General features: G+C 46.2%; 1 protein-coding gene across 2 annotated transcripts in view; it reads left to right on the top strand.

The window, feature by feature from the left end:
• Positions 1 to 13241: 13241 nt before the first annotated feature.
• The window catches only part of HMGCR (3-hydroxy-3-methylglutaryl-CoA reductase), an 82629-nt gene continuing 68658 nt past the window's right edge, over positions 13242 to 27212 (top strand). The window contains exons 1-6 of one of the 2 annotated variants that reach the window (XM_069627470.1): positions 13242 to 13413; positions 21183 to 21368; positions 21661 to 21772; positions 21961 to 22048; positions 24916 to 25000; positions 25346 to 25451. In XM_069627470.1, the coding sequence (XP_069483571.1) occupies positions 21204 to 21368; positions 21661 to 21772; positions 21961 to 22048; positions 24916 to 25000; positions 25346 to 25451 (556 nt within the window). In that variant the 5' untranslated portion in view covers positions 13242 to 13413; positions 21183 to 21203. Of the gene's footprint in view, positions 13414 to 14450; positions 14590 to 21182; positions 21369 to 21660; positions 21773 to 21960; positions 22049 to 24915; positions 25001 to 25345; positions 25452 to 27212 lie in introns of those variants that run through there. The other variant, XM_069627471.1, reaches the window with a different exon arrangement.

Raw genomic sequence — 27212 nt, 5'->3', positions numbered from 1 at the left:
CTATTTTCCAATAGCCTGAAGTGAGATCAAATGTACTGAGGTACTTGGCTGAACCGAGTTTATCCATCAGTTCATCTGTCCTTGGTAAAGGATGGGCATTGGTCTTTGTGACTGCATTAAGAGCTCTATAGTCCACACAGAATCTCAACTCCTTAGATCCTGCCTTTGGCACTAGTACAACTGGACTAGACCATGGACTGGTAGATGACTCTATTACCCCGAGATCAAGCATCTTGTTGGCCTCTTCCTTTATGTGGGTTCTTACATGATCTGACATCCTGTAACCTCTGCTTTTAACAGGTAAACAGTCACCAGTGAGAATATCATGCTGCTGGCCCCAAGGGGTCAAGTCTGGTGATAATGAAAACAGGGAGGCACATTTATTTAACATAAACTTGTACTCCTCCTGTTGTTCCAGGGTCAGATTAGAAGAGAGATTGACTCCTCTTTCTATCTATACTTCTTTTTTTTTTTTAAACTTTTATTTTTGGCGGCGAAGGTTACATGGTACATACATCAAGGTAATAAGCAGAAGTGAGAAGCATTAAGTGGAGCAATGCATAAGCTGTTATACATAATCACAGTAATGTCAGACAATGATCACACAAGACACATATGAATACAAGTTTATGTTGTAGTGATGTTCACTGAGGGGGTGGGGGATGAGCCAGAGCCGGGTGTTTCTTCACTACGATTGTTAAGGTACGAATTGAATTTCACCCAGATGTTCTTGGGTCAAGAAGTGACGGGGAGCATGGATATAAATTCCTTCTCACAGTTCCGTGACCAAGTAAGCATATGGAGCCATTTCTGGTGGGCCGGGGGGAGGGGACTTTTCCAGTTTTGAAGTATGCATTTTTTGGCTATCATGCACCCGATATTAAGAAACTTAGCCAAGCGTCTGGTGTCATCCGTTTTCCAGGCTCCAAAGAGGACTGCTAAAGGATCAGGGTCAATCACTGTGTCAGTAATAGCCGTGAGAGTTACTAGAATGCTTTCCCAGAACCCCAGCAATTTATCACAAGACCAGAACATGTGTAAATGATCAGCTCCCGTCGCCCCGCAGCGGGGGTAGGGTAGCGGCGTAGCCCGGGTGAACCTCGAAGTCCTGTGTGGAGTGTAGTAAAGTCTATTTAAAAGTTTGTACTGCATGGCACGAAAGCGGAAATTGAGGGAGACTTTCTGAGTGTGTAGGCACATATCCCCCCAAACCCTGTCTGATATTTCTGGACCTAATTCACCAGCCCATTCATCACGTGCCTTGAGAGTGGGAGTAGGGGTAGCCTCCTGTAGGATCTTGTAAAGTGATGAGACTACTCCATGGGCACCTCCAGAATTAGCAATATATGCAATGGCTAAGTTGTCTGGGGGCTCATCGGGGAATGTGGGCCATTTGGTGCGAAACGCAGCTCGCAGTCTGTAGTATTGGAGGGTCTCCAAAGCAGACCCGGTGTGCCCCGGTTTCCAAGTTTGGGGGTCGATGAACCTGCACTCGGGGTAGAAGTCCGTCAGTGCTTGGTATGCCAGCGTCCCCCAGTGTCGGGCCAATGCTGCATCATGAGTGGGTTCTAAGCCGGGGAAGGCCCACACAGGAAGCCACTTGTAGTACAGAGAGGCTTCAGGTGTCTGAAACAGCAAGCGAGCCCAGGCTTGAAGGGTCGTGCTGATTGGGTCAATGGGAGAGTCAGGTATGTAGTGCCGATGTAGTATGAGGGACATTAGGTTGACACTAGCAGCTGCCAGTCGTTCCAGTTTGATATGGGGACGCACCGGAGTGCCAGGGTACCAGTGAGTGGCATGTTGGGCCTGGGCCGCGGACCAATAAAGTGACAGGTCTGGAGCCGTAAGTCCCCCTTGTCTGTATGGGAGTGCCATGTCCGTCCATTTTTTGCGTACTGCGCCAGAGTGCCAGAGGAACTGTGCACATAGTGCGTGCAGTCTAGTAAAATATTGCCTCCCGGGCCATACGGGTACGTTGCTAAACGTGTATAGAAGTTTTGGGAGTAGGATCATTTTAATGAGGGAGAGCCGTCCAGCAATGGATAGTGGAAGGGCACGCCACCGTAGAAGTTTAGTCTCAGCTATTTGTGATATCGCAGAATAGTTATCGGCGATGAGGGTGGATTTGTCTAGCGATATTTGCACACCCAGATATCTAACACCATTAGGTGACCAGCGGAGGGGGTATTCAGTGGTGGGTTGCCGGGTGGAAGTAGTGAGCGGGAAGATCTCTGATTTGGAATAGTTAATAGTGAAACCGGAGTGGGTGCCAATGCGGGTGATGTCCCTTAGTATGGGGTCAAGGTGTGTTGCAGGGTCTCTGATGTATAGTAAACATCATCCGCATAGAGAGAAATAATTTCGGGACTGTCTTTCAGTCTTATTCCCTTGCGGGCGTGATGGGTATGGACATAGTCTGCCATCGTCTCTATTACTAGGGCAAATAGAATAGGAGAGAAGGGGCATCCTTGTCGGGTGCCCCTGAAGAGTGTGAAGAGGTCAGAAGTCAGTGTATTGGTTCTAACCCGCGCCACAGGAGAAGTGTACAACAATTTGATGAACCTAATCATGTTTGGGCCTATGCCCATGATCTCTAGCACTAGTCATGTGTATTTCCAGGAGACCATATCGAAGGCCTTCTGGGCATCAAGCGTGACCGCCACAGCTTGTACATTTTGATCAATGCGGGACATCATGTTGAACAGTCTCCTGATATTGTGGGAGGTAGTGTAACGCTCACCTGATTCCCGCAGAGGCGCCGGTCTTGACTGGGTGAATGCCGTATCTTCAAAGGTGATGTGTAACACACGGTTGGCTCTTTGGGCTGGACCTCTGTGCACTGTATGTCTGACTCGAAGAGTAAGATGTCTGCAGATAGAAAATATGGGATTAATGAACTGGGGTTATTGGGTGCCTCTCTCCTCTTCTCTTTCTCTTCACCTGGGTGAAGGTTAACGCCCTCACCTTAGGTAAGTGAACGCCGAGCTCTCCATCTGCCTCGGGGCCTCGGGGCAGGGTGCCGTAACCAGTTTCTTCACTGGATAAGGGTGCAGGCCTCTTGACCTCAGAGGACTGCTGTCCGTCGTTAACTGCACGAACGGTAAGTTCTGGGCACTTCAAATGTCTTAAAAGTCTTTTGTAATGATATCTCTTGTTTTGCAGGGTTACGGCGATGGCGGATGGCGGGCTGATGAGAGTTGAGGATCGAACCCGCGTGAGGAATAGAAGCGCCTGGAAGCACGTAAGTAAGCGCTTGTAGCCTGCTTCACGATGAGCACTAACTGTCCCTTTTATCTTGCAGGTAAAAGTTCGGAGCTTTAGAGAAGCTGAAGGGTGCTGGAATACCCACTGGATTCGGCGTGGGAAGGAGTAATGGCACGTGAGTAATAAAGTTGCCCAATGTCTTTAAACGCACCTTCTTTTGTCTTTCAGATGCGGGATGCAGCGCCGAAGGCCTCCGGAGCGTGCGAAGAGCTGGTAAGCTTTTGTCTTTCAGATGCCGGAATGCAGTGCGAACACCTCCGGAGCATGCGAAGAGTAGGTAAGCCTTTGTCTTTCAGATGCCGGAATGCAGCGCGAGGCGTTGGTGACAGCCGATGGACCAGGTAAGAGATGCGCTGCCACGAAGACCTTAGTGCTAACCTGTTCTTTCTTTGTCTTTACAGGTGCTGCTGAAGACTGGATTCCAGGATGGTAAGCCTTTGTTCCCTTAGGCCCAGGATCAGAAGCAGAAGACACGATGAGCGTTCTGCTGCAGAGAATGCAGAATAACGCAAAGCAAGATTCATCCATCGGGTGTGGTTTAAATAGCCTCCTGTAGTGCTTAGGTGTCTCCTTCCACTGCCACGCCTAGGTAAGAAAAGAGTTCCTGCTTTCCAGAAGAGTTCCAGTGTTCTGAACCTAGGGAGTGGCTCCTGCCCCACCCAACAGGAAAAGTAGTCCCAAACAGAAGAGGATCAGGGGTTCAACTGGCAGGTAAGTAAGCAGCATGGTCTGCTGCAGGTAAGTCCACCCAAGCATTATGAGCCCGGCGCTTCCAGCGCTGGGACTGGGCATCTTTATGAGCCTGGTGCCACTGGCGCCAGGACAGGGTCCAAAAGGTCCCAATTGGGACTGGCTGGCACTCGGAACCGGGGTTATGGGTCTGCTTCCAAGGGAGTCGGGCAAGTCCTGATCTTTTGGAAGCAGAGATCATGACAGGTAGATCTTCCGGGTACAAAGCCGGCCTGGTCTTCATGAACTAAATACGTCATAATGGGCAGGAATCGGTTAGCTATACTTTTTGCAAAAATCTTTGTGTCGAGATTCATAAGGGAGAGGGGTCTGTAGGACCCACATTCATTGTCGGGTTTGCCAGGCTTGAGCAGCACGGTAATGGCTGCTTCGCGCATGGAGAGGGGGAGGATAGAGGCGCAGAGCGACTCGTACCAGACCTCAAGCAGCCTGGGGGCGATTATGCCGACGTGCTCTTGGTAGAAATCGGCGGTTAGGCCGTCAGGTCCCGGGGCCTTGCCTTTGGGCAAGTCAGAGATGGCTGTTACAATTTCATCTAGTGTGATTGGGGAGTCCAATTCGTCACGAGTAGCGGAAGAGATCTCTGTGGTGGGGATCTGGTCGAGAAGCTCACGCATATGTTGTTCTGTGTGTTCAGCGGGTTGAGAGTAGAGGGACCTGTAGAACTCAGCGAACGTGTCTAGGATTTGTTGGTCAGCCCATTGTGCGTTGCCATGTTTATCTTTAATAGAGGTGATCTGCGTCCTGCCAGATTCCCATTTTATTAGCGTCGCTAATGGCTGCCTGCGGGCGGGTAAAGTATTGTGTTTCACTGACGGCGAGCTTGTTGTATGCCTGGAGTTCATCGGAGACCTGAGCAAGTATGGCGGGGTCCGCCCCAGTGGCACATTGTAGTTCCAATTGTTTCAATTTAGTTTCAGATCAACCCAATGAGGCCCTGATTGATTTCAACACCCCAGCCTCGGGGGGATAGACATACCCCTAATATACACTTTGAAGGCGTCCCACCTAACTGCAGCCGAGGTGTCCGAAAGAGTGTTGCGTTCAAAGAAAGACTGAATGTCCGCAAGTATTTCAGCCCTAAATACAACATCCCTAAGGGCCTCGGATTTGAAACGCCAGGTGGTGAACATCGGGACAGGTATCCCAAGCCTCGCCGAGAGTGTAATCGGGGCGTGATCAGACAGTGTGCGAGGTAGAATCTGGGCTTTCACCACCCCACTCATGACTCCTTTTGATACCAGAAATAGGTCTATCCTAGAGGAGCTATTGTGTACTGATGAGTAGTAGGTGTAGTCTCTCCGTTGGGGGTATAGCTTCCTCCAAGCGTCGCAGATGTCAAGTGTCATAATGTGGGCTTGCAGTTTGCGTGCAGCACCGGACAAGGAACGAGGAGCAGTTCCGGTTCTGTCCAGGACCGTGTCAAGGATAAGATTGAAATCCCCACCCCACAGGATAGGTACGCCCACATATCCCAGCAGTATGGTGGTGATATTGTCGAAAAATTCGGGGGAATCCACATTGGGGCAGTAGGTATCAACAAGTAAATATTCTTTGTTAGCCAGAGTGCAGTGCAGTATTACATAACGTCCCTCGGGGTCGGTGTAGCTTTTGTGCAGTGTAAACTTAATGGATTTGTGGATCATCGTTGGAACACCCTTGGATTGAGTAGAATAGGAGGTGAAGAATCTCGCCGGTCCCCATGCGGGGGCCATAGTTCTTGGTATGGGGCCATTGGAGTGCGTCTCCTGTAGTAGCAGTAACTTGCAGTTGTGTCTGTTAGCATAAGCTATGATTTTACGGGCCTTGGTGTGATTGCTTATCCCACGGACATTCCAGGACATTATGACGGTAGACATTGCAGCAGTAAATATCCTATCATACTGCACACATTTTTAGTGGACATCCCAGACCCACCAGTGGTGTTTGCCCCAACATTTGAAGTCGAACAGACATTCATGGACCTTTAATGCTCGCACCGTGCAATCTCGTGTGCCTTTTTTAGATAACCCCCCGTCCCCACCACCACCCTCACCACTAACCCAAATTTAGTAGTGTAGACGCCAACCTACCCTACCTGTGCACAGCCGGATCGACCCCAACCTGATCCAGCTAGTGCAAGAGCCCAACAGGGGCTAACCCATAACAAAAGTATAAAAAACAGTGCAATCGCAATGGGGTGCGCTAATGCCGTGCGCTAGCACGCTTAGAGCCCAGGGGATCCGTGAGAAAACAAGCAGTGTTTGCGGTATAAAAGAGCATGTAGGTGCATCTATCAGGGGCCGTGCCGGGCCCGGGTGTAGATCAGAGGAACGTTACACTTAACAACAATAGGAAGTCAACATGGTCAAGATGAGTAGTTCAACAATATGGTAATTTGACAGTGCGTTTCTGAGAGATTAGGTGTTGTGAGCACAGCCAGGGCTACATAGGAAATGTGAATAGAACAACCAAATACTTGTGTAGCCATCAGGACGACTGGCCATAGGACGATCAGAGGGAGCAAGCCTCGGATGGAGTTCAGTCATTCTGCATCATATCCTCAGCGGGTGGATGAGGGGGAATGTGTGCCTCTATGAATTTCACCGCCTCCGAGGGCACCGTAAAGAAGTAAAGTTTGTTGTTAAATGTGAACTTCAGACGTGCAGGGAATAGGATGGCATAGGGAATGTTTCTCTCCCTGAGCAGTTTCTTAACTCCAAGGAATTGGCGATGTTCCTGCTGGACTCCAGTCGAGAAGTCAGGGAAAATTCGGATCACCTGTGAGTCCATTCTGAGCTCGCCCTTCTCACGTGCGAGACGGAGGATCTGGTCGCGATCTTTAAAGCTCAGGATTTTTGCAATAATGGGTCTTGGAAAGTCCCCAGGACTGGGACGTGGGGCCAGTGCCCTGTGAGCCCTCTCGATCGTGAAGAAGGGGGACATATCCGGGTTGCCCAATAGATCCTTCAAGAGGTTCTCGACAGCCAGTTCGAGTCGGCCTTTCAGCACGTTTTCCGGGACCCCAATAATACGTATGTTATTCCTCCTCGACCTGGATTCGAGGTCATCGCACTTAGTCTTCACTGATTTCATGTCCGTGACAAGGGTGGCCACTGTACTCTGCAGTGTGGCTATAGTGTCCTCGCTGGCACCAATTCTATTTTCAGTCTCAGTGATTCGCGTCCCCTGTTGATCCAACTTGGCTTTAAGAGATGCCACATTTGCATTGATGTCATCCAGCTTTTCATGAAATGCAGCGAAGTTTCTGGCCATAGTTTCCATCATGACCGTCAGGTCCGCCTGAGGCCCCTCCGCAGGGAGCGACGTGTCGGTCTGGTCGCATGAAGAGTAGGCCGATTCAGATCTTGGGGTGGCTTTTGCAAATTTATCCATAGCTCCAGTCTTGCTGGTATTCCTGGATCTGTTGGACATTATGTGGTATGAGGACTTAGACACTATATATGACCTGGGGCTATGCAGAGTAAAGGTCAAATGGAGGAAACCGCTGAGGGCGTAGCAGTAACTCACAGGATCGTCCGGAGCGTATTATCAGGGGAGGCAGTGTCAGGGGAGATGCCCATGTAGTGTGCCTCAATAGGTCCCAAGAGAACGAGCCGGTGTCGCGAGGCCCCAGGGGCGTGTAGCACAGGAGAGGACGAGAGGGCCACAAGTGGAGCGGAGATTACAGGGACGCCCGCACGCGGCAGCCACCCCGACTCCTCACCTCAAGCCTGTGATAAATCCAGATGGCAGGGTCCCCAGCGATTCCACTCGTGTCACATGCGTCTGGCGGCACAGCAGTGCACCGAGACGTTTCCTCGTCTCAGGCCCCGCGGGGAGCCGTCCTCGGGGGCCCCGCGGAGACACAGGGGCCGCGGGAGGAAGGGAGCCAGGCAACAACACCACGAGAGCGCTGAGCGGCGGACGGCCACAGGAGATCTCAGGCGGCGAATTCTGATGCGGGATCCACCCACGCGTAGCAGGGCAGTGAAAGCGGCCCCAGTGCTCTAGAGCAGCCCCAGTCCCCAGGCAACGGCAGGCCAGCGATCGAGCGAGGGAGGCTGGCAGCAAGATCACGTGAGCCGCAGGGCCGCAGGCAGCGGCGGCCCCGACCTCGTCTCCCGCCGGCAGCAGCACAGCGGCCTAGTCGGCCGAGTACGGGGGGCAGCGCCGTCGGTCAAACCCGGGCTCGGAGGGTCCGGATCGGGGCAGAATTTCACAGGCAGGTAGCTCCAGGTGTCTGGAAGGCAGGAGTCGGGTTTGAAGATGGGGCAAGATGTCAAACCGCAGATGGAAGCAGATATAAAGCGGCAGCACACGGAGCTAAAAAGCTAGGCAGCCATTTTGTCGGCTGCTCAACAGCGCCCCCTATCTATTCTTCTTAAGGCTGTCCTCTGAGTAGGTCAGGTAGAGGTTCACTCTCCTCCTCTGGAGCTGAAGCTAGAAGCAAAGCTCCTACTTCTGGTCTTGTGGCATAAGCTTTTAGACGGTTGGTGTGAAAGACTCTGGCACCCTCCTTAGGATTGCCTAATTCCCCCAGATAGTAGACCTCTCCAAGGTTTTCCACAACCTTGAAGGGTCAAGTTAGTCTCCCATGAAGTGGGAGCAAAATGGCACTTCAGTAACTTTCAAAAGGGGTAGAAAGACAAAGGTTAAGAATCAAAACACAGTTACTTTCATGGGCAGGGCAAATAGTTTCAGTTCACTACAAGAGGCAATTCAATTCAATAGGCCTGGGCCAATGTCAATGGTTCAGTGTCTTGGATAGGATAGCACAGTTCTGGTAGTAAATGGTTAAGTCTTTGCCAGTGTTCTTGGAAGTAGTTTGCAAAGAAAAGAGTTATATGTCGGATTAGGAGCGAACAAGACTCCAAAGTTGGGAAATTTTCACAAACTTTCACTGTGGCAAAGAGAATTTCTCTACCACACTTGCACAGTACCTTATGGATAAAGAAAAGCTGCAGCTGGGGCAGTTGTTCCTGGCAGTTCCTGCAGATCTCGCTGTTCCTGAGCCTCAGTCATGGGGACAAGAGGGAGGACGTTGGGAGGTTCCTGCACCGCACAGGGAAGAAGCCACAAGCTTGGCAAAACATTGGTTTACGGTGTGAGTGCCTTAAAGTCCACAATCTGGTATCCCTCTCACTGGCTATCCGGTTTTCAACAGCACTCTGATGAAAATTCGACCAGTATGGAGATGGTTTTCAGGTGGCTTGCGAGTTGGTTGTTCCCACCAGCTCAAGGGAAGAAGTCGTCCTTGAAGGGCTTCTCTGTCGAGGGAGTATCAGGCAATTCGGACCTGCGGCAGGGCTTCACCGGTCCAGGAGTTGCAGCAGTCGTCTTCCTTCAGCTCGTCTTCAGTTCTTTCGTTCCAGTGGTTGAGATTGCCTTCAAAGTCCCAGAGACCTGCTTTTAAACGGTTTTTCCCATTCATTCCAGCCTAGCTGTCACTCAGCCAGCAGGGTGGCTGTCCTCCCTCACATCCTGTTCAGCCCAGACAGCACTGAAGCCCGCCAAAGGCCAACGAACAAAAGGACCAAACCTGGTTTGGCGTGAAGAGACAAACACTAGAAGGACCTTTCCAAAAAGAAACAGCAAAAAAAGATGACCAGAGTGTGTTTTTACAGTGGGGTCTTTTTTAGCTACCGGTGTTCGCGGTCGGGAAAAATCATGGTAGTTTGTTCTAAAACCACTGCCACCAGCCATTTCAAGAGGAAAGGGTAGCATTTAGACCCAGTGGATGCTAGGCAACCCCTCCAGCACTCTATAGGAAGATAGTGTGTGATGGGTCTATGAATTTAAAGAGACTAGTAAAGTCAATTTAACTTTACATTCACTGGGAGACAGAAGTCAGTCCCAGAGGAGGTATTTTAACCAACTCTAAAAGACATCCCTGTGCCACTGCACTGAGGGTGCTGTGTGACACACAAGAAAAAGATGATGCATATGGAGTTGTCTAAAACTCCATATCCAAAGAACACAAAAATAAAACACACATCAAAATACATGAAAGAGTGGGAAAAAAGGCTCACACTCTTTCCAGGTGAAAATTAAAATCCTAGAAATCCAGCAATGTTGCTAGGGGTCTCAGAAGGGGTCTCAGAAGATAAGGGAAATTAGCACATTTATGAGAATTCTCCCTAACATAGCCGCACTCTCGTGGGTTTCGTTTCGGCTGCTCGCAGTCTGTCTAGGCGTGTCTTCGCAGGAATTAGTTTCGACTACTTGCACCCAGCGTTCCTGCTTCTTCGCAGGGTGGTATTCATCGGCTGGCAGCTAGGGTATCTTTTCCTTGCAGGTTTTACGCTCCTCTACCCTTAGCCTGTATTTCCATTTCCTGGTGAGCCTTCCTTTCCACCCGGGGTTTGTGCGTACTTCTATCCTTCCCTTTCCTGTGCATTTGTGCGTACGGTTTCTTACTATTCTTGTTATTGATCTCTGATTCTTTGTAGACACAGTACCTCCCTTTTCCACTCCTGTTGGTTTCACTCTTACTTATTTTTCCTTACATGTTCGCTTTCTTATTATTATACTTACTTCTCTGTTAGTTACTTCTGTTTACACATTGGAATTGGAGACTGAAGACGGCCTGTTGCCTTTGTTGAAGAAATATGCTAGTTAAGCTGGACATTATTTATTTCTGGATATTTAACTTCAACTACAGAAAAGATTGTAAGTCCCTTACGAACTCTACACTGAAGTTTCTGAACATATCTATACTCAGGGTTTTTTGTGCCAAGGAGGCTTTTTCCCTGATTTTTGGGCGCTTGCTCCTCGGAGTCCCCCTAGTCTTGGGTGACTTGTCAGGTCAAGGTGGCCTCCGAGGTAGCTTGCCCCTATCTTCATCAGAAGAAGGAAAAGAAGACCAAGGAACCTCGAAAACCATGCCGAAAGAAAGAATCTGAAGCCCAGGAGAGTTCCATTGAAGATACAGGTGAGGAGGAGGATCGGGGGGATCCCCAGGGCTTGACACCGTGAAGCAGCTACGGTCCTTGCTGCGCCTCTCTCCCCCAGGCAGGAGTAGCTTCCCGTCTTTCTTTTTTTCTTTTTCAATTTGTGCGCAGGGACCTCCTGCTGCACACGCCCATACAGCGCAAGCCTTGCCAGAGGGAATCGGCGGTTATTGGCGTGTTGCCGACTGACTGCCTTTCCTTTATTTTTTCTTTCCACATGTCCTTCGCTCTGGCACACACTGGTGACTCCGGGTGCGTGCCTGTATCAAGCAGGACCTCACTGGCGATGCCGACGGTCATCGGGCATGACCCGCCAGCAACGTGCACCACCAGGTGGGCGCATGCAGGGGGCATGCTCTAGCATGTCGGGTTTGTGCTTCTTTCTCGGTGCTAGTTGTTAAGGGTACCAGGCGTGCTGGGTCCTGCTTCCAAGGGGCTCTGCATGGCAGGCACTCTGCCCCTGATGTTGCGCTTGCGCAGCGCAGTAACTGGACAGAGGCAGGTGTCTGATGACATTTGATTGGCGCACGGGCGGCCATGCACACGTTTTATTGACTTGATGACACGTCTCCCACGTGTCATTATACACGTGACTTTCGCACAAGCCCAGGAGGGGCATAAATCACAACAAGTACCTTGTTGCCAAGTTTCATTCCAGCTTCTTGTATGTCAGTAGAAAGGGCCTAACAAAATACATGTGTAAACTGTACTTTTTTTTAGCATGGAGCATTGCAACTCACTTTCTGAGAGAGCAAACCAGCAAAAATCGAAAAGATCATGATTGCACTGCCTTGCAGATAACATTATTGCAATGGGTCACCCCTCCTGGGAGCATGGTATCTCCCAGGAGCTTGTGGCAGTAGCCACGTGACCATACTCAATAAAAGGAATGGGCGGTCTCCCGCTCAAGTAGTCTTCGGAGTAACTGAACATGGTGTCCTGTGTCATTATTCAGCAGCACCATGCTGGTGCTACGTAGTTGGCTGAGGGCCTGCCGTGCCAGGCCCTCAGCCGTGACAGTGCCCCTGCCGGGCAACGCTGCATTCATGCCAACACTCCCGATTTGGACGGGAGACTCCCGACTTTTCAGTTAGAAATATTGCTTTTTTTCACGTTCTCCCACCCAAGATAATTCCTGTGCCAATACATTCCTATGGGGAAAACTATGTCTCCCGATTTTCTCTCAAAACTCCCTCCTAGGTGCGTTGGAATGTTGGCACGTATGACTCTGTCCTGCATGGTCACCCTGCTGGGCAACTCTACATGAGGAAGCCGGTGCCCTTCCTTGGCAATGCCAGCGTTATCTGTTGATACAGGCATGGGTACCCCCAGGCCTAGGAGGAGCCTGTGTGCTCATGGGCTGACTGGGTGCCTGTAGTGAAGCCTTAATGTTAGACATTCAGTGTGCACTACTGAATCACAGACCAGCTGCTAAGTCTAAGTTAGTTCCAGGCAAGGCTTTATTCACATATGTACAAATCTGTACATTACTCCAGTTACTCTTATTATAGTTACAGCACGCGTAGACTTTGACAGGGACATGGGAAGGTATAAACATCACTAACAAAGGAGCTGACCCACCGGCCATCCATTCAACCCAGCTCAGGCCCCCAACTGACACTCGCAGAACATTCACACACAGATCCACCCAACATTCTCCTGAGCTGCATTCATGCACCAACATTCTACAGCAAGCATCCAGGCCAGTGGCAATACAAGACTACATTACAACAGTGCCCTTAGTCCGGAGCTGTCTGCTGGGTGCCCCCAGCTTGATGTCATGTGGGGCGCTTCTGACACATGCAGGGTGATCCCTGCCTGTAGTTCCGCTGCATGACCGCAGCCCATGGTCTGCTGGGTGCCTCCAGCACGTCGGCTGGGTGCCCCCAGCCTTGGTTCGCCTGGTCTGGGTGCCCTCTGGCCAGGACATAACAATGATGACATAATCCCGTGTATTTAAAACCATATAATGTCCTCAATGACTCGGTGATCCTATTTCTTTGTTTCTGTATGTCTTCATCGTTTAGGATATGTGGGCAGTCTATTGCTATAGATTCTGCTATTGCACGAATACAAATATGAACTGTAGAATAAATCGGACTGGCTCTTCAATCTGCTCGTGCGCAGTAGTTACCGTCTCAGCTCCCCCTCCTTTCGCTGGAAAGCGTCCTTCTCTACCATTGGACCAGCTGCCTGTGGCGATATGGCGCGTTCCCTTCAGATCGCTCACAGTAAAGCAGCGCAAGCGGGTTGTCTCTGGCAACGGGGTGACGTGCTTCAGCGCGGTGTGCCATTGGTTGACGCATCGTACCATCGCGCGTGCCAACGGTGGCCTGTCTCTCCCTGTAGAGCTTTTTTCCGCAGTGTTTGGTGGAGCTTCTGTCACTTCAACCGAGGTGGCGCCCGAGAAACAACATCATCGGAACGCCATTAGCCGGAAGCCGCCTCAAAGACAGACAAGCCTAAGGTGGGTGGCGCTAGTGTATGCTTGCCCCGTGTCTGACAAGTCGAGGCCGGGAGGGCAACAAGGTGACCCTCCAGCTGCAGGCTTGGAGGTTGCGACAACAAGAGTGCGTTTCTGAATGTGTACTTTGTAAAGTAGCACAGTTCCCCGACCTCCACGATCGGTCAATGGTTTCGGCCTAGAGGTTTTATTAATGTCTTCTCCTTAGAGTCCACATTGATTTCGAGGGCGTTTTGAATCGGGTGGAGTGGGGAGTCGATGTCCATTGAACGTATTGGCAGGACTCTAAACGTTAATCGCTACGTTTTAATCTCCGAATTAGTACAATTGCCTTCGCATTTCCTGGGGTTTCAGCTGTGTTTTTGTTTTCATGCTATTTGCCGAGTACGCTGACACAACTGCACTTCCGGGTTATAGGCGAGGTGTCTGGGAGTTCTTCAGTTTCATTTAAACGATCAATCCTAAAACAAGGCACACGTCATATGCACATTTAAAACGGCATCGAACAACCCATCTTCTTTTGCTACCTTATCGCATAACATTACTGTGATTTTTTTTTTCTTTCTTTATCATTTCATTGCGGCTCCAATGAGCTGAGATCCATATCATAACAACGGTTGGCATTCAGCAAATCCCGTGTCTTGCCAATGCCATGACAGGAGGCTTGGCGTTTACAGCATTGAAAGTTTGCATGGCCATGCATGCGCAAACCCCAATTGTGGAACATGCTGCAAACATCACAACATTGTTTGTTTTCTTTTGTAGGTACGTTTCCCTAATAGTGATTTGGGAAGGCTATTTGTAAACCGTAACACGCACTTTCTTGGATATCCCACACCCAGCTCGGAACGTATACAATATATCCCTGTATGTTCTCCGCTGATGGTCCCTTCAGAGGCCCGCCGACACCTGCTGCTTGTTTTTGTTTCGCTTTCGGGTCTCGGCTGTTTCCTTGACCGTGCGTGAGCTCGTGACATGACGCAAGGAAAGGGGGGAGGTTGCAGCATCGGAGCTCGGGGAACTCCCAGTGACTTGGGTGAAGTGGGTGGGGCAACGCATGGACTTCCCCGACGGATTTTCCCCCTGCGATTCCGCGTAACCTATAAATGCAAGCTGGATGTGACAGTCTGCATTCGTGGTGAACCTCGCTGAGGAGTCTGAACACGCTCGGAGAATCAGGTTAGTTATCATCTGTGTGGCTATTTTAGGCTAATATCTGAGATTACCAAATTATGGCTCCCCTACAAATGAATAGACCGAATCACACTTTCCGCACAGAACTAGCCAAACCGAATAAGATCCTCCTTCTTCCTTCTTTTTTTTTTCTATGCTCTTGTGATTTCATTAATTCTCATGTGCACTGCATGTCCAGTTAAACCCCGTCCCAAAATCTGTCATTAAATATTCACAACTAATCCAACCATGTACACATAATGGCATGCATTTACCCAGGGTGAACAAGGTGCAGTTGTAAGTTTTTATCCACAATAAAGTCACTCGCCACCTTAAATCTACTTCTACAGTGCAGGCTAATGTGCCGGTTCTCTGCGGATCGGAGATCTGGGATCATTCAGTTCTCTAGCCGGATCTCGGGATCTGGCTTGCTTCTGCCCCAGCCCTGTCAAACGGCGCACAGTGCGCTCGCACGTGATCCAATGTTCTCTGTGCGAGCGCACTGTGTACACAAAGCCTGTGTGCACAGTGTGCTTGCACAGAGCACATTAGATCACCGAGGCACAGTGGCATATGGGATGGGGTGGAAGGAGGGAGACGCCTCTTCCATTCAGCACCTCAAAGGGTGCCCAGCATGTATGTAGCGTATGGTTAGTTTACTATGAATGGCTATTTTATGTAATGTGGTTTGCTTCGAAGGCATTGCTATATATAAAGTATTATTTAAGCACATGGAATGCAAAGCAAAACCTTAATATCTATATCAACTAAACCTGGGAAGATGTTCACAGTTGCTTAAATTGTCCATATCCCGGTTTCACCATTTAACCAAAGTGGGTGATCCTGGGCCAATCATTTAATCGCACTGTCTTATCTGCAGCTCTTTAAGTGAATTTGATTCACTTCATAGCTTATGTTAATCATCTATTATTTTAAAAAAAGCCCAGCGACTATACAGTTGCTCCATATATAATAGTGCAATTTCGATATGTTTCTCCACAAAGCTATTTGCCACTTGGTTTACTTATAGCAGCTTTTTTTGAAGTCATTTCCATGGTGCCTCCATTTATCAATGCTGATGGTCCTTGCAATGTCCTTTTCTCTGAAGTCACTTCTGTTGGTGCAAGCCATATGCAAATTTGGAGGTTTAGATGTATTTTGCCCGAGAGCGCCGGGACAGGCTCTAATAGATGAGTTTCCTGCATCTGTAATCTTGCGCATTTTTTTTTTTTTTTTTGGTTATGTGCTAAAATGCCATCTGCCACTAATGTTACCAAAAAAGTAGATTGGAGTGGGGGTGACGGTTTGAGGGCGCAAATGAGACCGTATGGAATTGCATGCAATGCATTTGGGGGGTGGTGGGGAGTAACGGGATGCTTTTTTGTGGCTCACCCCTCCTGCCCCCCCACTCTTGCACTGCTGGATACTTCCCTGCCGAGGACAGTCACCAGGTTCGCAGAGCATCAAAGACCTGTGACAGAGCAGAAAGCACACTGTGCATACAGAGCAGAATACATTTGGAAGCACAATGATCACCGAGCCCCCATCTTCGCGAGCACGGTAATGTAAACCGCTCTGTGCGAGCACACTGTGCACGCAGAGCACTACATTGTCTAGCCTGAAAAGCTGGGGGCTCGGTGATCATTACCTTTCCAAAACAGATTCTGTTATTTGTAGTCTTGAGAAGAGGGCTTGAAAAGTACACAGATCATAGTAAGATACACACACATCTTTGTATGCATACCTTACTATGGTTTGTGTACTTTTCAAGCCATGAAAGAAATTGGTCCATTTTATAACTATTTCGAACATCTGTTGATCTGAGTTCAACTGCTGCGCCCCCCTCTGAATTCCGGCTCCTAGGAACTCTGCCCCACCACCAAAACTAATCCCCCGGCCCTTGTGGGGTCCCCATCACAATTTTTTCCATGTCCACCATTTCTTACTCCCCAAAATGCAATTATAACTAGCCCAATGGCAAGTGCACATTTTGAGCCCTGAAGTAACCAATACAAACTAGACCATCACCTAGCATCATGTAGCGGTCTACTAAGTTACTAATGTTTAGTTGATACCTTGGTAAATTCTCGCTGACCTGTACAGCATTCCATTAATCCCATTTATATTTCCGATTGCAAACCTGCGTAATAAAAATATCAGTCGTTATGCCTTGCGAGTTTGAACATTTATCAAGAGTTACTTTTGTGCACTGTGGAGTCAGTGATGGTTCTTTCTAATTAATCTCAGTGGTTGGAAACCTTCTATATGTTTTCAGTAATTGTTCATATATTCTTCTAAGAAAGATTCACGCCTCCCTTAACAAAATGGAGTCTTGGACTTAATCAGCGCTGTTTTAACGTAGTCCTATAAAAGGGTTTTCTAAACTCACCATTTACAGAGTTGCCATGTTTAATCCTTACTTGGGCTCAAACCTATCCTCGTTGTAAATAGACTGATTATTTTGGATACATTTCTAATTGTTTGGTGATTGGTTCTTGTAATTAGGTGTACATTGATGCATTAGTTGTAAATAGTGTGATACATTGGTCAATAGATTAATTATGGGGAGGTCACTGGACAGAACTGGTACACCAAAGTTAGCTACACTACATGAGGCTAAAGCACTATTCAATTATTTATTGATTGTCGGTTGTATCTGGACATCACTGAGCATACCGAATGCCCTCTACTTGTATGAAGTTCTTGTTATTATAAAAGATCTAGGCATAAAACATTTTGAAACTCTGGCCTCACACTTCAAGTCAGCGGTAGATGTAGTGCGGGACATCTGAAAATCCTACGGAAAGTTCTTCCGTTTTTACTAGACGAACTTCGGGCTCCATTGATCTCGGCTTCTATTTCGGGAATAATAGATTATTGTAATGCTACATTATTAGCGCAGCTGACATATTCAGTGCTTGCAGGTCTTGCAGAATTCAGTGGCAAAGCTTGTGATGAAATCTTCCAGATTAACCCATGCCTCCCCACTTCTAAAAACAACCTGCGCTGGCTCCTAATGGAGGCCGGAATTAATTTCAAGAACCTGTGCCCTGTACACAGGGCTTACTGTGACACAGGCGCTGACTACCATCAGAAAAGGCTTTATATGTACAGACCATCGTGAGCATTGCGCTCCACCGATTTAGTTTTTTTAAATCTTTTTTTATTTTTCTGACAGTTCCCCCACTTTAAGAAAAGTACAATGGGTGGCCGTACCTTCTCAGTGGCAGCTCCAAAACTTTGGAATAGCCTCCCACTGATGCTGTGGCATCAGTGGGAAGGCTATTCCACCGAAAACGACACTCCTTAGGGAACAATTAAAAACGTTTATGTTTGCAACCAAGGACTAGGCTTTTGGTAGTCTGATGTCTGGTTTCTTCTGCTTTCCAACGCTCTTTTTCTTGCCTATGGATCACAGCTGTACTTTACAAATATGATACCATACCAGATCTAATCGGGGCAGCCTCCCACACCCAACCCACCCAGTAACAGTTATGTGGCACTCAAGAAAGGTATAATCACGGTGAACAAATGAAGGTGCACTCATGTGCACCAGGAAAAAAAAGATGCCTGGTTCACTGTCGCCAGCCTGTTCAGTGCACATCACAAAAGTAACTGTAATATTACTTGAAGAAATGAAAATTACTATAGTGTTTGCTGTGACTTGTGCTACGGTGTCAAAATAAAGAGAAACAGATTCCCTTCATTTTTCTAGCTGTAGGGACTGACCAGTGCACCACAAACTAATTGAGCACAGCAGGTGAATGATGCACAAAAGCAGATCTGCTGGTTTAAGTGGCGGAAAGTTGCACGATGAATGTTTCCAATATGTGTTTTGTTTTTGAGTCACTCTTTATCGCACGTTTCCACTGTTAATATACCACAAATGAAGCTTTTCCATAAATATTAAAATGATCCCTTTTAAGGTTGCATACTCGACTATATAGCAGTGAAATGGGAAACGCAATGATACTAGTGAACATTTGCAATAGTAGAATGTGCTTGTAGCAGTACATATAATTTTCCTGTCATGGCTGTGGCATCACAGTTAGTAGATTTTTGCTGCTGTTTGCATACCACTAAATGATTCACTCTTTCTTCATGAGTCTAAATTGATCAAAGATCTGAGACTTTTTGAAATGCCTGAAGTGGTGATTAAGAGCCCCTAAGACCGGGTAGGAATAGATTGGACGCGGAAACAGTCAAGCTATGGTAAGCTATTGGCGGGGTCACGTCAGTAAAGGAAAAGGAATGAAATGACCTAATTTAACTGTTGGCTTGTTAATTTAAAAATATATTTGTAATCAATGTGTGTGAACTATGATTCATTTACACTAGGGACTCAAGATAAAGGATTAATTGGACATTTTCTAACGCAAGTTGACAGTGGTTTACATGGATATGTGTCATCGTTGGCTTGTTCAGAATCGCAGGCGATTAGGCCCCGGTGGATTGGAAAGGTCTCGAGACCAGAAAGTTTCCCTTTGGGGCTGTGGGTACATGGTAATTGGTTAGGGCACCAGCTCTTTATTCATACGGCATTGCTGTAGGAATGTTACATTTTTTACAATACTGGGGCTTTGCTTAATAAAGACAGACCTCAGTGGCTTGGGATCCAGCACTGTATGCATAGCTCTTTAGATATCCTACCCTATGCTGATCACCTGTGCCCTTCACCCCCACCCCTGCAGCACTGGTAGCTCCTATTGCACTGGCAGTACTTGTATAGGATATGGCTTAACATATTTCTGTTGTGTATGGCTTCCATCGCCCTACGTGGTGATTGCAGACAGTTCCATTGCGCACTGTCCTTTACAAAGCAATGACTTCGTATCGCTGTTTTGCACCAATCTCCCGTCCTTGTTCCTGCACGCTTCTCATCAAGGGAGGCCCCAACCCCCAGAATTCCCCACTCTGCCTCCCTGCCCTTCTGCCTATTCTCTGCAGTTACTGAGGGCCATCCGCCTCTTCTCTACCTGTAGCCCCTGCTACACCTCCTCCCCACGCACCAGTCTACTCACTTTACCTCCTCCCCACAACTTAGCCCTCTGCATAGTTGCCCCTTTTTCAGCCTGCAGTCTTCTCTTCCGTGAAATCCCTCAGTCAGCCGTTGTCGGTGTATTGCACAGTCACTTTTGTTAGACTGCTTCTATCTCGTTGGAACTACTTGCTTCCAAAAGCACTGAGAAGATCCGTCCACAGGACAGATCATACTCCATGGCATCAAGGGCTGCGGGAGAAATTCACAGACAATAAGAATCCTTTAGCACTGGAAATATACTTTCAGAGGAAGCTCATGCTGCCGGGGCTTTGTAGCCTGTCTGGGCACTGGGAGAGGAAGTTCACACTCCTGAAGTCTTCACTAGAGGGAGCTCAAACTCTTCATCACTGATGTGTACTGCTTTAGCACCGACTGTGTTCTTGTGGTAGAAGTCCCCCAGTTGGAAGCTCACCAATCAATGGGTGCATGTACTCGTGACCGAAACTGCTGAAGGAAGCTACTGCACACAGTACTATTGAGCCGATGTATGCGGTTTTAAGTGTTCTGATTGTTTATTCTGTTGCAACGCGTTTTATTGCCATATAGACAGAGGGAGGAGTCGTTAATGTAGGTTAATGAACCGCCACCAAGTTGGGGTCATTATCCAATGCGATACTGACCACTCCTGAGATCTATTCGGCTATTAGCAGATAGTGGTAGTAGAAGTGCTACTTTAATAAATGGTAAAATAAATGAGCACTGAGTTGAATCTAGTTTTATTTTGTAGTATTAAAATAACATGGTTCTCATAAATTAAGCATTTTAGTTGCAAACCTGCTTCATCTGGCATGCATTTATTGTCATGTAAAAGTAAACGATTTCTCTATAAGAAAGTGAACGCGTTTCCCCATGTTTAGCTTTCTCTTTCATGTGTTAATTAGGGTGTTGCAACAAAAAAGTTCCTTTTCAGGGAGGAAGTGTCTTGTAATCTTGCCTGGAAATTGCATTGTGGCCGTCTGCTTTTGAAGACAATACTCAAAGCAAAGTCAATTCCAGTTTGATTGCAATCTAAATATTCTGATTGGCCACGAGCAGGTCAATAATGCTCTGCATGTGCTAATGTGAGTTTTCATTGTGTATTTCTTGTAAGCACAAAAAGTCTTGTGTTGATAATTGATTACCTCTTGCCTTCAATCCATCCTGTTCTTGGGGATGGGTAAATGTAAGATCTAGGCTCCCCTTGAGACTTATTACCCTTGGGGCATGGAGCATGACTGAATGGGAAAGTGTAGCTTGCCCAGGGAAACTGCTCTCCCTCAAAGTTGCAGGAAAGCTGTATACTTTCTGGTGCGCTTGCTGGATTCTAGTACAGTCCCAGAATTCTAAACACATTGGAGCATTAATGTCTGTAACCTGATATCTGGTCTGTATTTGTGCTCTGTGGTCCACTTAATCTACGCGATGTGTTTGTGGAGTGGTTGCTATCATCCTTTTCAACTGTCTGTGGGGAAAGGTAGGCTGATCGTGCATGATTCTTTTGTGGGTTGATCTTAAAACAGAAGTATTGTTTTTTTAATCTATATTTATACCCATGCCTCTTTCTGTTTTGGTTTTATAGTTCGAATAAAGAAATCTGAAAATGTTGTCGCGGTTGTTCCGGTTGCATGGCTTTTTCGTGGCCTCTCACCCATGGGAAGTCATTGTGGGCACAGTGACGCTCACCATCTGCACCATGTCCATGAACATGTTCACTGGGAACAACCAGATATGTGGCTGGAATTACGAGTGCCCAAAGTTGGAAGAAGTACGTTTCTCCATATTCATAGGTTAAAAATGTTCAATTGGCGTGCTAAAAAAAAACAATATGCATACTAATGTTCCACCAACATGTGACTAACAGTCGTGTAAGTGGGCAGATAGATGTCCCCTAGCATTGTACTTGGTCAGAAATTTAGTTTAATATTTTGATGTAAATGTAGTAGGTGACTTATCAATGCACTACAAAAGTCAGCAAAGCATTTCTCAAAATTGATATTGTCTGTACTGCGTTATTGTTTGTTCTATATGTGACTACCTATTTTTTATTTCGGAAACAGGACGTTTTGAGTAGTGACATCATAATCCTGACCATCACACGATGTATAGCAATCCTTTACATATACTTCCAATTCCAGAATCTAAGACAACTCGGATCAAAATACATTTTAGGTACAGTATGTTTTGCAGCTTCAGAATAGAAGGCAACTTGGCTCATGATGGCATTTGTGTTTATTGAGCGTTCCATTGTTTGCCCCAAAAAGTGTTAAACGTGTTAAACTTACTGGATGTGTTTGTAGAAAATATTTTTATGTTGCTGTGTGTCCGAACTCAAGTGTCCTTTTCTATTGCTTCTCTAGGTATTGCTGGCCTTTTCACCATCTTTTCAAGTTTTGTCTTCAGCACGGTTGTTATTCACTTTCTTGACAAAGAACTGACAGGCCTGAAGTAAGTATTACACAGCAATTCTGCCTCCAACTCATACCCTTATACTGAGGCTAGATTTTCTAGAAAAAACGCTTTGCAGGAAGAATATCGCATGTTCAGGACTTGCTGGCAAAGTGATACCAAAGACATGCTATAACCCAATTTGCGTGGTCACACTCTGCCATGAGGTAAGGGTTCTTGGGTCCCAAGATTTGCATTTTCAATATGGAAGTCCATGGGGAGGGACGGGAAGGCAACATGATGCGTATTGTCATAAGTGTTCGGATGCACAGCAAAGGATACATGCGTGTGATAAAAGGCCTGGTGTAACAGGTTTCCTCCATCCGTGCAGTTGGTCCCATTTCCACTGTCGATTTGGGTGGAAGAAGCTTGGAAAGGCTGTCTTTTGAGCTATCATCCACGGCTAATTCAATCAACTCGGAATTAGCCTGTTTGTTGTTGAAACCAGTAATTGAGAACAAAATGTTATAGCAAATGAAATATCTTTACCGCATATTTAATGTAGCTTTCTCATAACTTCTGGTTACAATTGTTATCCCTTCTCTTCTTTTCTATTATTTCTGTGTGTCCAGTTTATCTCTCCTGTAAGTCCTATTTATTATATTTACGATATCAATTTATTTTATATACAATATCAATTTATTTTAATGTTCTATTCGGACTATGCACAGTTTTATTTATTACTTAGCATTTTACTGGGTAGATCTTTGAGGTTAAACTGTTTATCAATATGTATATTCATCAACGTATTGATATGTTCTTTAAACTAATAATATAAATAATGTAACTTGAAAAAGTAATTGAGGAAAAAGAAAACTGTTCTGATAGGGGAGTTTTCCTAGAGTTCCACTTGGAGGGAAGACTTTAGTAAGCTATCCCAGTGGTTTGTAGATCCCCCACCCCCCTAATCTTAGTATCAGTCTGTACTACTGAAGGACCTTGGTAGAGTGACGGAGCAGTCAGGCTTATCTTAAGAGGAAGAGATGAGCTGTAGGTAAATACACAGAACCCAGTCAGTAATGCACATCAAAGAAACACTTGCACATAAATGTGTAGTAAAATATAGATTTGTTATAGTTAAACAATTCACTGTTATATACTTGGTACAATAAAGCAATACACATAGGTATACTTTTCAATACTTTCAAAGGGTCACTGCTTAGTTGGTAGTTGCTGAATGCATACAATTGTTACAGGAGTTTGACAGTTCTATCGGTAATAATGCAGACCCACAACACTGCCCATAAGGAGCTGTGTGCTGCAATAAAATACAGATGCCTTTAAAAGCTATGGAGAAAAATAGATTCCATAGGATAGGTAAAATACAAAGGATATTTCCAAAAGACAGAGCCCAGAAGAGTGAATTAGTGGACAAAGGCTTCACTCATTCAAGAGTTCAGAAAAAGGTCCAGAAGTCCAGCAAAAAGTGCTGGGGGGGGCCTCACTGGTAGAGGGGATGAAGCATAAAAATGATAAATCTCCCTAACGGTATCGCACATTGCAAACCTAATTCTAGGTGCTTCAATATTGGGTGCTAGAATTACACAATTAAATTGTACTTGCTGTAAATAACTAGGTATGATGAAAGGCCGAGTCTACTCTCCCACGACTAAATCCTGAGATGTCTTTGAGTGGGCGCTCACCCCACTAAGGTATCTTGGCAGCTTTGTTTAAAGACGTAACCTGCACGTTACCTTATTTCTCGTTAAATGCTCTTTAACTTTAGTACATTTTATGTCCGTTACCAATAATATTCTGAAACTTGATTATTTGGCGGATATGTTTGCCACAGGTTTATATCCCTACAAGGTTTTATAGTGCACACATCGTACCGGTCCAGTAACCTATCATCCTGGACATGAAATAAATGGAACGACACAGGAAACAACAATTACTTGTCTAATCATTGAGTAAATATATTTTCATACACTTTTATTTGGGGGGGGGGTGGGGACGGCATTTTGTGCACTAAACTCCCTTGTGTGCAATCCTTGAATACTTTACGTCCAGGGTGCTGAAGTCAAACGGAAATCAATGCAGCTGTCGGTTTACATGTCAGGTTAACACCTCACACTGAAAGCAATGGTAAATGCCTGCCACTAGGTCCGCATAGTTGGTGCAGTGTACAATAGATCGTTATGAAATCAACAGCTTTTCTTCTTGTGAAAACTTAAACTGTCTGGTCCAATAGGAATTCAATGCATTTAGGCAAACCTAAAACTTGCATGATATTGTTAATGCATTTGTTATAGTTAAGCGGAGAGGATCGAGGATGCCTAAACGTTAATTCTGTTTACCCCTTTTATACGAATTTTATATTTCTTTTAGGTTTAAAAAAAAAAAAAATAAATAAATAAAATTACCCTGACATGGTATAGTGAAGTAGTTTCAATATTTGTTCCAGGTGGTTCTTTGATGTCTGGAGCACCAGGTCACTCACTTGATCTTTTGAATCCCTGTGCCATATATTGTATTCTTCATTAAAGAGGAAAGATTGGATCGGCTGGTGTCTGTGTAGACCGTGTTTTCATTTTTACTGTAGTTAAGAATCAGTAATCCATTTGATTAGATCTATGAAACCACCAGCCATAGAACAGTTTAATCATAAAGAGCAGTTTATGCATAAACGCTGTTCTGATAAGGCAATGCCATTCTGTGCCAAAAAGAAAGGATCACATCAATAATGTTGTACAGCATGTGACCATTTCTCTTGCGCACTATAAATTACCATGTCTGAAAATGTTGTCCTTTTAATAGTTCACTTGCATTCAAACCGATTTGTTGGATAAGTGTTTTATGTTGGTTGGGAATTCCTACAACATAATCACAGATTTGCTAAGTGTTGCTGTGCTTCTCTCTTTTTGCAGTGAAGCGCTACCCTTCTTCCTGCTGCTTATAGATCTTTCCAAAGCTAGTGCGTTGGCTAAATTTGCACTTAGTTCCAACTCACAGGTAAGTTGACAGTTCTTTTTATGTTACTGGAATTTGTACCGTGCACCACTGCCATTTGTATGGTCTCCAGACGCTTGTGATTTTGAAGTTTGAGGCTCTGAAGAGGAGTGCTAGGAGTCTGAATAAATGCGAGTGCCTACTGTTAACTATGTAAATAAGTGAAATAGTAAACATTTGAAACATCCTCTTCACCAAATGAAGTACACGTGCCTAGCATGACGCTGTATTTGGGACATGTTTTGGCTTTTTCTGGAAAATATGGTCTTGCAAGAAAATAAGTTCTTAATTTTAATATAGAATTTTTCGTTTGAATGCATACTTATTTTCAACTTTGCTTTCTGTTAGGATGAAGTAAGGGACAACATTGCCCGTGGTATGGCCATCCTTGGACCCACGTTCACATTAGATGCTCTGGTTGAATGTCTTGTCATTGGTGTCGGAACAATGTCTGGTGAGTAGAAGTCTAGTTACACACACTAAGCATATTGTTTTACAGTACAGTAAGGAGCGGGTTTGTCAGATAGCCATTGACTTATCTAATGCAAACCAAACATTTTCAAGAGCCTTTTTTTGATTCATAAGCGACCACTAACATTATGCATAGTGTCCTGTTTGGTGTTAGCAATATCGTTTTTATTTAGCGCTTCATTGCGCTTTGTCCAGACTTAGTGCTTTTTTATTTGAATTCTGTTTCTCCAGTGTAGGTTTTTTGTATTTTTTAGGGGGCCGGTAGAGGGCTTATGCAGTGCTTGGAGGCTTTGGATAGATCTTTGCTCTTGTAAAAAGCTTGTGTTGTGGTTGCTGTGCAGTATTTCTTTGTAGTTGGGGGGCCGGTGGTGTGTTATATAGCGCAAACCATGCTAGGAAGCATAGGATTGCAGTACTTGTCATTAAGGTTAGTATATGAGGTAGGGGGGTTGCAGATTGGTGATGTGGAAATTATTATTATTGGGGTATTCATGCAAGGAGTCTAGATGGCACCTAGATATAGGGATATCCTTTGGCTGAGACCTATGAATTTCAGGATGGGGAGCTCTACCGGTCATTCTCGATCGTTTTGCTTATGCTTCTAAATGTCTTCTGTCAGTTATTGTGTATCAGTAACACAATAGAAAACCAATGCAATACGTCAGGTGAGTAAGCCAAATGTTTTGTACAGTAAACAAACATAGGTCAAGGTAAGTAAAATCACTTGTTATACCAACTCAGAAAATGTTTAGTTGTAGGGATAAAAAGGGTTATTCAACACCAACAGTATTGGGTCATTCCTACAAAAGACTTGTAATACTTTTCAAAGGCTTTAGCATCCATTCCTATTTAGGTACGAGTTCTTGAAAGTCAAATTGGAGGTAAAGCGTATAAGGAACAGCAGCAGAGAAGGCAAAGTTCCAGAGGAGTTTTCAATTACAAGTGAGTAGAATGCTTTTGTGGGTCAAAAAGGTTTCGGAGACCTTGGGCAAGGCTCTCTATAGTCGCGCGCGTGAGCGAAATCTGGCAGAACGGTATGGGTGAACACCCAAACACCGGAATCGGCACTCTGGCAGTAAAGGATTGCAGAATGACTTGAGAGATGTACTACCACGAGTCTCGCAATACCTAAGTAGTTGTGAAGAATCTGCAGCTGGGTTCTTTCATGGTGCAGCAGCGGTGGACCCAGTCTCCTGTTCCTTGGTTGTGGTGATGAAAGGGGGGGGACTCTGGAAGGGATGTCGCAGCAGCAGTTGAGAGAAGGGACTTGCAGCAAAGGATTCTTCATGCTCCAAAGTTGGTCTACAGTTTTAGCGCCTTTTCACAGGCTCCAAAGAGGATTCACTGCACTCACTAGTCCTCGACTCTGGTGAGGAGACTTTGAAGAGGGGATTCTTGCTTCTGGCGGTCACTAAGGATTCCACCAACGTTTCAGGATAATTAGTTCACAGGAAGACTATGCACCGCAAAGTGGTCACAGATCCCAGGGTATTGGCGGTTTGCAGCCTAGGAAGGTCAGAGCATGTCGTGGGATGGCTCAATTTACAGGTCGTCATAGGACGGATTATGGCCACAGGTCCGTGGGAAGAAGTCTCTCTTTGGAGCTTCCCTGTTGATTCAAAAATGGGGTCCGGACAGCAGCAGTACTTCAACTGGCTTCACCAGTCGCTGGAAGGTGCTGCAGGTGTCTCTGGTCGTCTTCTGCTTCAGTTCTTCTGTTCCAGTGGTCGGCTTCTCTTTTGTC

Source organism: Ambystoma mexicanum, chromosome 6p, assembly GCF_040938575.1.
Source record: "Ambystoma mexicanum isolate Mex_15411 chromosome 6p, UKY_AmexF1_1, whole genome shotgun sequence".
Classification (NCBI taxonomy): domain Eukaryota; kingdom Metazoa; phylum Chordata; class Amphibia; order Caudata; family Ambystomatidae; genus Ambystoma; species Ambystoma mexicanum.
Note: the sequence above shows the minus strand (reverse complement) of the source record. Positions and strands in the feature narration are given on the sequence as shown.